The 9798-nt window shown below is 50.2% G+C and overlaps 1 protein-coding gene across 1 annotated transcript; it reads left to right on the forward strand.

Annotated features, from left to right (window-relative positions):
• Positions 1-439: 439 nt before the first annotated feature.
• On the forward strand, positions 440-9079 carry Calm1 (calmodulin 1). Its single transcript, XM_028886633.2, has 6 exons — positions 440-652; positions 3296-3326; positions 4542-4685; positions 6829-6935; positions 7314-7449; positions 7560-9079. Exons 1-6 carry the CDS (start codon positions 650-652, stop codon positions 7586-7588), a joined length of 450 nt encoding a protein of 149 aa, XP_028742466.1. The 5' UTR covers positions 440-649; the 3' UTR covers positions 7589-9079.
• The last annotated feature ends 719 nt before the right edge of the window (positions 9080-9798 follow it).

The raw sequence follows: 9798 nt of genomic DNA on the forward strand, positions 1-9798 counted from the left end.
CTCTCCTCTGCAGCTCCAAGTGTGAGACTGATCCCCACCCCTCCTCGCTGTGGCTGTCCTCAGCGCCCCCCAGGCCTCCCGCAGCTCTGGCAACAAGCGGCGGGTGGGGACCCAGGATGGTGGCTCTGCAACCCCGCCACCACCAGGAATGGTGGGAGGGGGACGCACAGGTGGAGTGGGGCTAGGGGACTGGCCCGAGGCGGCCCCAGGTCTCCCTACGGGGGCATTCCATCGCCACAGGACCCTCGCTGCAACGGGCCAGCACCCACGCTCGAGTCCCGGACTCCCCAGTGACCCCGGCACGCGGAATGGGCCCGCCGCGGCGGGCGCGCCTGGGGGGGGGCGGGGCCTTGCGGTGAGGCCCGGCTGCCGCAGCGCCGCCCTGCGCGAGGCGGTACTGCCGCGGCGGAGGGATACGGTGCACCGTATATATATCGCGGCGCACAGGCTCGCGCTACGGCAGTGGTGCTGGGAGTCTCGTGTTCGTGGTGCCGTTACTCGCAGTCGGGCGGCGGCGGCTGAGGCTCAGCGCACAGCGCAGGTAGCGCGTTAGCAGCAGTAGCAGCCGCGGAGGCACCTCGGCGGTCACAGCCCCTGCGCTGGTGCAGCCACCCTCGCCTGCTCCGCTCTTCCTTCCTTCGCTCGCACCATGGTAGGTCGGGATCGGCAGTCGCAGGCGTAGCAGCTGCCCAAGCTCTCTTCACAGATCTGTAGTTGAGTGGTGGGGGTTCCCCCTTTTCCAGGCTGAGGTTCCCCCCCGACCCCAAATCCCTACCCCTCTTGACCGGGTGTTACGCAGCGGCTGCGGTTAAAAAGGATGCATTTCGGGTTTGCATCTCCGCTTTGGCTGCGGGTATTCTCCTCTTGAGTTTTGGACGCCCCTGGGGCTGGACTCTTCAGTGGGTTGTGCGCGGGCTGGAGCCGCTGCCACAGCTGCACCGGGGCCTTCCGCATCCACCCCCTCCCCCAGCCCCGCACCCACTGCATCCAGCGCGCCGCACCCGGGCTGCCTGCAGCGCAGCGCCTCGGCCGGGGCCGGCGGGGCGGGGGAACCGGGCGGGGCAGGCCGCGACGTCCCGGTAGCCAGTCCCCAGCCGCGGAGAATGAATGGGCTGGGGCGAGCTGGTGGCGCACAGGGCTTGGACCGCGGACTCCGGGGTGCCCTCAGCCACCTTCAGCCCCCCGGCCGACCCAGTTGGGCACCCTCCCCCGTCTGCGGTCTCCTCCTTCCTCCCGGGGGGCGCGGCGCGGGCGTGAGCTGGGAAGGAAGGAGCCGGGGAAGGGTGGGGTTGGGGGCAGGAAGGCGAAGGCTGGGGGGCGGAGAGGGCGGAAGCGGCCGCCCTGCGCCCGGGCGGGGCCCCGCGGGGTGGCCGCGCGCGTGGCTGGGCCGTGCGACCTCGGCCCCCATCCTAGTGCGGCGCTAGGCGGGCTCGATCGCCCGGGTCCGCGGGGAGGCCCCTTCCCGCGGGAGGCTCTCGGCTCGCGCTAATTGGGGCGGCGGGGCGGGGGAGGAGAGAGTTGGCGCGCGCCACGGTTTCCATTAGAGACGCAAAGTTTCTGCTCGGGAGGAGGCGGCGGCAGGCTCAGTGCCGGGGGGAGCAGGAGCGGTGGGAGGTGCCGGGGCTAGGCAGCACCCCCGTCCTGGGGCCCCTTTGGGCCTGCACCCCAGTCCGGCCCCTTGCCCGGTGTGCCCCTTGTTCACGCCACTCCCCGGGCGGCAGGGAAATGCCCATCTCCACGTTTCCGCTTTCTCTACAGCCTCTGGATTGCCAGATGCGACTGTGCGGTTGGCCGGGTGCGTGTGCCATGGCCCCCTTCTCCCTCGCCAGGCAGAGCTGACATCACCAGCAGCGTTTTCTGCCCTGGCGGGGCTGCTATACCGTTCCCGGCAGGGTTCTGGGACGCCTTTGATTGACCCAAGGCCAGAATGACTTGGGGGTAGGGGGAGTCGTTGTCCGGAAGGTAGATGCACTTGATAGGCCTCTAGTCAGAGAATTTTTCGAGGAGGTGGAACTCTTCTCCTTGGTGAGCTGACAGTTTCTCCTACGAGGTGTGGCTGGGCATTACATAAATCATAGTGTCTCCATTTGCCTTAAAAGTAGCTTCCAGTAATGGATAGGAAGGGAAGACCCATCTAAAATACAAAAAGTAGAAAGTTCTTCCTCTCCCAAATCAATATACAAGGCGAGTTTCCACGGAAAAGAATGGACTCCAGTGCCATCGGGTTTCTCTTAAGAGTTAATTTTGTAACTGGCTTCATTAAAATAAAAATACATATTCTCCTTGAGATCTTGAGTTCCCCTGGCTGGAGGCACAGGTTCAGGGGTGCAGAAGCTAAATAAATAGTGCAAGTGAAAACTACTTTGTGGTCATTTAGTACATGGAAATGTTGGTAATAAGCAGCTTTTTGTCGTTCTTAAGATGGGCAGTGTTAATACCGGGAAATGATAATAGTTGCTCCTGTACAGGAGGAAAGGGCTATCATATCAGCCTCAAAAGTGTGTTTTTCTGTGTACTTCATTTCTGCAGTTTCGTAATAGTCCTAAGATTCAGTTTTTTCCTAGCTTCCCAATCAGAGGATAATTTGACCGAAGGCATTAGCCATTGTAAATGGTAGGGCTTTTAGCAAATAACTGCCTAATTTAAATGATTGGAAAGCATTCATTTCATAGAAATGAAACTGGGTTGGGTAACCCATTACTGTATATATATATTTTTTTCACTTAATTGTTTCTCATAAAATGGGTATAAAAGCTTGATAATCCAACCCAATACCATTATGTAACGCCAGTGTGGAGATTTTGGAGGGCCCAAAGCTATGCTCAAGGTGCACTAAAAGCCTGCCCCTGGACAGGATCCTGGAGCTGGCTGCCTTGTCGGTGGCGTTGGGTTGGGTCTCTTGGATGGAACCAGGGACTGCAGTGTTTGTGGCGCAGTAGGTGGCGCTCTTCCTTCTCTGCGGGCTGCTGCTGCAGCTGCAGCTGGTGCTGTGGTACTTTGACCACTAGAGGCGCCATTTCCCACATTACGACTGGCTGGATTGCAGTGCTGGCCAATGAAGCCAGCAGATGCTGTCACCTCTTTGTCGCCTTTTATTGTTAAGCGAGCCTGAACAGTTTTCCTTTATTGTAGTAACTTTTACTAAACGGCAGTGTTTATGATTTTGAAACATTCTTTTTTTTTAAATACTGATTTGGAAAAAAAAATCCACAATTTTAAAGTATAATTAGGAAAGCTAGGTTATTATCAACCACACTTGCCTAGATTGAATATGACCTTTTCTTTCTCCGTGTAGGCTGATCAGCTGACTGAAGAACAGATTGCTGGTAAGTTGAAGCCTGGGGAGGCCCCACCCAGGAACCTGGAACTGGGTTCTGACTGGGTTCTGTGTCTCCTCTGCTGTCCCTTCCCTCTGCTGTCTGCGTGGTTTTCTAAGAATGCTAAAGCAGAAACAGTGAGGTCAGGTGTTTTAGAGATGAGGTGGAGTGGACCCTGCCTGCCTGTCACACACTCTGGTGTGCACAGCGGTGCATGGAACCAGATCCATCGAGCCTGCTACACCAGTGTTTGTTTGTAGGCCATGCATCTCTTAGTGATCTACTTGGAAAGGTTTTGCTTGCTACATTAAAATACATGAAAACAATAAATTAGTGCTGCAATAATTGGGAAATGAGTCACATTAATTTAGTTTTTACTCTTTGGGGGGGGTCAGGTTTTGTTTACATGTTTTTACTTTGAGGTGAGGGTCTCCCCATGTAAATCTTGCTGTCCTGCAACTTGCTAGGTGGAGTAAGCTGGCTTTGAACTCAGGGATGTTTTGCAGTTACCTCCAGAGTGCCACCATGCCCAGAAACTTTACCTTTTTAATGTTTCCATCTTAATGTTTTCTGGAGAGACAGCTCAGTAGAGAAGAACGCTTTCTGCTCTTGCAGAGGACTCAAGCTAGGCTCCCAGGACCCATGCGTTAATTGACAGTGGCCTGTAACTCCAGTTCCGAGGGATCCAATGTTGTCCTCTGACCTGCAGACATCAGGCACGAATGTGATGTACATATATAGATGCAGGCAGACACTCACACACATAAAATAAACCTGGGATTCTGAAAACCATCCTGAAGGTGACGAAGAACAGGCTGACTGCCTGGGAAGGAACCTTTCTAGTGACCATGTTGCTATGAAACGGGTTCATTGTGGCAATAAAAATGTGATGCGAAAGGACTTTCTTTAAAGGGACTTTACTGTAACTGGTAAACCGGCAGTCTCACATTGCACCTGACGACCAATTTAAGTATGTTCAAGCTAGCTTCTTTTAAAAATAGGGTATTGTGGCTTTATTGAAGTGGTTACCAGGACAGTGTTTGCTTTCTGGGCCACTGTGTGTTGGCCAGACCGACAGGTCTATTGTGGTCATTATTTCGGTAGATAAAGGCCAGGTGGTTTCTGATAACTTGGACAGCTTGTTTTGGCAAGCCCCAGGGAAGTGTGTCTCACAGCAGTGTTGGGTAAAAACACTGATTCTAAAGAGTCAGCTTCTCTTTTCAGAATTCAAGGAAGCCTTCTCCCTCTTCGATAAAGATGGGGATGGCACCATCACAACAAAGGAACTTGGGACTGTCATGAGGTCACTGGGTCAGAACCCAACGGAAGCTGAGTTGCAGGACATGATCAACGAAGTGGATGCTGACGGTAAGGGCTTTAGAACTGCGAATGAACGCCAGTGTTGTGTAATTCAAGTTCAGGCTTGTTACAGAATGTCTTTCAGGTCCCTAGAGCAAAGCAGATAGGCAGAGTTCCTTTCTCTGGTTGCCTCAGAGCCTCCTGACATCAGAATGGAAGATTGTGGGCTTGCTGTTCAGTTCACTCTGCTGTGGTCTAGAGCGTTTCCTGGATCGGATCGTGGGTTTTTTTTACTGCTTCCTAGGACCTACGGCTCCAATCTTTTATCAGCTGGCCCCTGAGGCTACACCAAGTCCTACCCTTTTTTTTGTTTTATTTTTTTTTTTGAGACAGGGTTCCTCTGTGTTGTTTTTGGTGCCAATCCTGGATCTCACTCTGTAGACCTGGCTGGCCTCGAACTCACAGAGATCCACCTGGCTGTCTCCCGAGTGCTGTATTAAAGGCGTGCGCCACCACCTCCCTGCTAATTGAGAACCTGCCTTTTAAAGAAGCTATTGTTTCTAAGAGGAGGTGGAACCTGAGGACGGTGGAGGGAGTACCCATCCTTCGCTGTTAGCTCAGAACTGAGTGGTGACCGAAGGAAGACTCCATTTGTGGAATCTAAGAGAAGGGAAGCTGTGTAAGGCTCGGAGCCGGAAGACCCAGCAGCTCCCCATAGTAGTTGGCTGTTCTCCTCCAGAGGACGACGGTGGACAGCAAAGCTCATGGCCCCCTCTGTCAGCGAACTGATTTGGAGGTGCTCTCCCTAGCTGAAAAGTCCCATACGTCTAAGAACATGTATCCCTTAAGACTGTAGATTACGATTTTCAAGGAGCTCAGAAGGCAGAGCCTGGCTCTAAGCTGTACTTTGTGGACGATCGCTGTGAGAGGAGAGCCATTTAGGAAAATAGGGCACCATCAAGTGTGGCGATAGACCTGGGTTTTCTGTGCCCGTTGAAACACCACCGACCATTCTCCTCCTTAGTACTGTTTAGGAAACATAGTCCATAATTCTGTCTGGTTGATCAACCATATGGGAACATGGGTTGGGCCTTTCTGTTTTATGTAAATCCTGGGAAGCCAGGCTCGGGAGAGAGAGTATATTTGACTGTCAGATTGTATGAGGCACTGTAGGAGAAGTTTGTATCAAGCCTTGTCTTGATACCTAAGGATATCTTCACATGCTTATAGATAGCACTTAGTCATTTATTTTTGTCTTACATAAATATCTTCAAAGACTTCGGGGATTTTTGATGTTGTATTCACTTACATTGTTATGCCATGTGGGGATTGAACTCAGAGCACTAAGACATCCATCCACACAAGCCTTGGAAGTTATTTGTTTTAAATGTTCTAGTGAAAATGAATTGTAAATAACTACCGTTTGTTTTTGTTTTTGTAATTTTATTTCCATTTACTTTGAGCTAGTGTTAGTCTGGAATTTGCCTTTGGGAATATTTATCTCTTAGCTTTAGAGGAGTCGTTTGGAATGTTGGCTGTGGAGTGGATTCCCCTGACAGTTTCCTGAGCATTAATGATCCTAAACTGAAAATGGCGTCTGAGCTTTTCCCTTCATGGAAAGTGAAGATGCTGGACGGGGGTTTGGGAGTCAGAGTATGTGCTTGGCATATGAGAGGCCCTGGGCTCAGTCCTCAGGACCAAAACAAAAACAAAATGCCAAGTTGGGTAGGAGCCTGGCTAACAGCCTGTATAGCAGAACTGGAAGTGATCTGGAGGAGACTTGGGAGACTGGCCAGGGTGGGATAGGCTGTTTTCTTGCCCCCCCACACACACACACTAAAGCATTTTGTACATCACTAGGACATGTTAGGCCGAGTGTTCTCCCTGGACAGTCAATTGCATGCTTCCCGTTCCCTTGAACTGTCTAGTCTACTTTCATGATCCTGAATGCAGGCGCAGCTTTGCACCTATAAGTGCTGTGCTGGGCATTGCCTACTAGCTTGAGTCATGTGACATTGCTCTGTGAGGTATTTGAACATTTTGGCTACAGAAGGTTGACGTAAGAAAATAATAGCTCATCATTTTAGTTATCACTTGAATCCCACTGAATGCGTTTGCCTGAGCATCCCATACAGCGTTCGGAGATTATTACTGCACAGGAGTGTCAGTGTGATGCTTATCTTATGTGAGCATTTTCTTTTTTTGGTTAAAGGGAATGGCACCATTGACTTCCCAGAGTTCTTGACCATGATGGCTAGAAAAATGAAAGATACAGATAGCGAAGAAGAAATCCGTGAGGCATTCCGAGTCTTTGACAAGGTAAGCTTGCACATCTGCCTTGGAGAGGTGCATAACGTGGCCCTCTGTGCTGTCGCTGCCGGAAGTTGTAACTTGGCTGGTTAGAGTTAGCCTGAGTGTCTGAACCTCTCATTTGTTGACTTGGCTGAGATGAGGCCCGGCAGAGGGAGATGTTGACTCGACGTCCCGTCTCCATGTTCAGTACCTGTCTGCTTTTGAAGAACTGTGCATTCTGGGTTGGACTGATGGGCACTGGGGACCGGAGGAGTGTTGATAGGTACAGAGCTGGCAGTAACTGGAGGGAAGGTTGGAAGCTGAGGTGGAGAGCTGCTTGCTCTCCCAGAACTCGGTCCCCCGTCCCCCCATCCCCTGGTAACGAGTGCTGCCGCCTCTTGACAGGATGGAAATGGTTACATCAGCGCAGCGGAACTGCGCCACGTCATGACAAACTTGGGAGAGAAACTAACAGACGAGGAAGTAGACGAGATGATCCGAGAAGCGGACATTGATGGGGACGGACAAGTCAACTATGAAGGTAAAGGCTAAACCCCTTGAGCCTGGCTTTCAGTGGCCCTCAGGTCTGTACACATCAAGTTAGCGATTGTTGTGGAATAAAGATAAACTTAATGATATTTGTCTTTTCAGAATTCGTACAGATGATGACTGCAAAATGAAGACCCACTTTCAACTACTTTTCCCTCTAGAAGAATCAAATTGAAATCTTTTACTTACCTCTTACAAAAAAAAAAAAGAAAAAAGAAAAAAGTTCATTTATTCATTCTGTTTCTATCTAGCAAAACTGAATGTCAAACGTACCTTCTGTCCACACACAAAATCTGCATGTATTGGTTGGTGGTCCTGTCCCCTAAAGATCAAGCCCCCACATCAGTTTTCCAGTATCAATACTCGTACTACCTTATGAGGGAGCACTTAGTGGACTCCTTCACGTTCCATTTGCTAACGATTAATACACTGTTTGGGCTGGCCAGTTTCTCATGCATGCAGCTTGACAATTGAGCACAGTCAGGCCTTTGTATTAAAACTGAAAAAAACGGAAAAAACAAATTCAAAACCTCAGATGGGTTCCACAATTTGTTCGGATAAATTGTCAGTAGCCAGTTTACTGCAAACAGACATTTAAAATTGGTTTACCTCAGGATGATGTACAGAAAATGGGTGAAGGCTAAACTTTGAGACACAGCCCCAGAAATAGGATGGCCCTCTTGTCCTTCAAGTGCTCCAACCCCATGGTGACAGTAACACCCTGGTGGCATGCCCGAGGATAATGGTTTAGCGCTGTGTGCATTGAACTAGAGTGAAGTAAACATCAAGGCTGTCACCAAGTCACACAAATTTTTAATAAGAAATGTTTACCAAGGGAGCATCTTTGGACTCTCTGTTTTAAAACCTTGTGAACCATGACTCGGAGCCAGCAGAGTAGGCTGTGGCTGTGGACTTGAGCACAACCATCAACATTGCTGTTCAGGAAATGATAATTTACGTCCATTCCAAGTTGTAAATGCTAGTCTTTTATTTTTTTTTTTTTTCCAATAAAAAGACCATTAACTTAAAAGTGGTGTTAAATGCTTTGTAAAGCTGAGATCTGAAGGGGGACAAGGACAAGGCAGTTGGAGGGGAGGCCAGCGTACATATAAACATGCCCACCATCCAGTATAAACTGGATTCCCCTCCCAAGTTCCCTAGCATCAACTCGTGAAACCTGGCAGACAGTGATTGCTTGATCATCTACGGCCATGTAAGTCTCGTTATGTTTTCTCTGTGTGTGTGAGTGTGTGTGCACATGCACAGGTGCTCACACGCATCTCACACTTAAGGATCTGTTGAGGCAGAGGAGAGTGTAGTGAGGGAACAGCCTTGCTCCCAAGCATGTGTTTAGGAGTTCTCATGTGCTGCTGCTGACCACAGGAGGCCATGTGTGCAGGAGGCATGATTAGTGTGTCTATTTCAATCTTCGTGTGTATGTGGAAGCAGTATCCAGTCAGAGACACTACCAGTCACCTTTGATTCGGTTTTTAATTTAGGATACCCTTTAGCCTTTATACTTTTTTTTAAATTGACTTTTGTTTCCTCTCCGTAAGTAGAGCTAATGCTTAAGCCTCTGGCTTAAAAGAACCCCCCCCCCCCAAAAAAAAAAAAAACCAAAAACCAAAAACCAAAACTATAGCCCAGAGTGAATTTCATGTCTTAATTATAAGGTACTGGTCTATTTAGAAAGCCTCCCTCCCCCCAAGTGTGGTGTATTTAGTACAGAGCTCATTTTTGAAACAAGGGCCTCGAACATTTTTCAGGGTGTTAACTGGTTGTATCTGATTAGCAGAGAGCTTTGGCTTCGAGTGTGGGGGTGACGGAACAGTGGCAGGCTTCTAACGAGGCTCAGAGAAGCCCTTGGCAGCCAGATGGGTGCATCTCGGGCTAATGTGTCGACCCTTGGCTTCTCCACCTCTCCTACTCCCTGCCTTTCTGGCGTTTTGTAGCTCCTTAGAATTTGTTTTTTTTCTGCCAGAGGGGTGGGTCAGAGCTGTGGAGAGGAAGACATTGCTTGTGTGTTTCTGCTCGCCCTTAGACTGGGTGGTTGGCAGACAGGTTGGTGAGCTGTAAGATGACTTCAGTTTCTGAATCATTAGGTATTCCCGAGAATGCCTTGGGGGTTCCCTTCCAGTGAGAGCACCGAAGGCTGCAGGTGTGAAGAAGCGAATGGCAGTGGCTGTGTCTTGTAAGAGGATTCAATCACCCAGTTGAGGACCCGGTCCCAGGCTTGCGGTCTAACCTCTTGGTAGTTTCAAAGGGGGTCGGAGGTGACTGACTTTTAAAACTTACCTCCTATCTCTTACCTTTACCAAGTCTTTGTAGAAGCTGGGTAGAC

This window comes from Peromyscus leucopus, chromosome 14 (assembly GCF_004664715.2).
Source record: "Peromyscus leucopus breed LL Stock chromosome 14, UCI_PerLeu_2.1, whole genome shotgun sequence".
In the NCBI taxonomy this organism is placed as follows: domain Eukaryota; kingdom Metazoa; phylum Chordata; class Mammalia; order Rodentia; family Cricetidae; genus Peromyscus; species Peromyscus leucopus.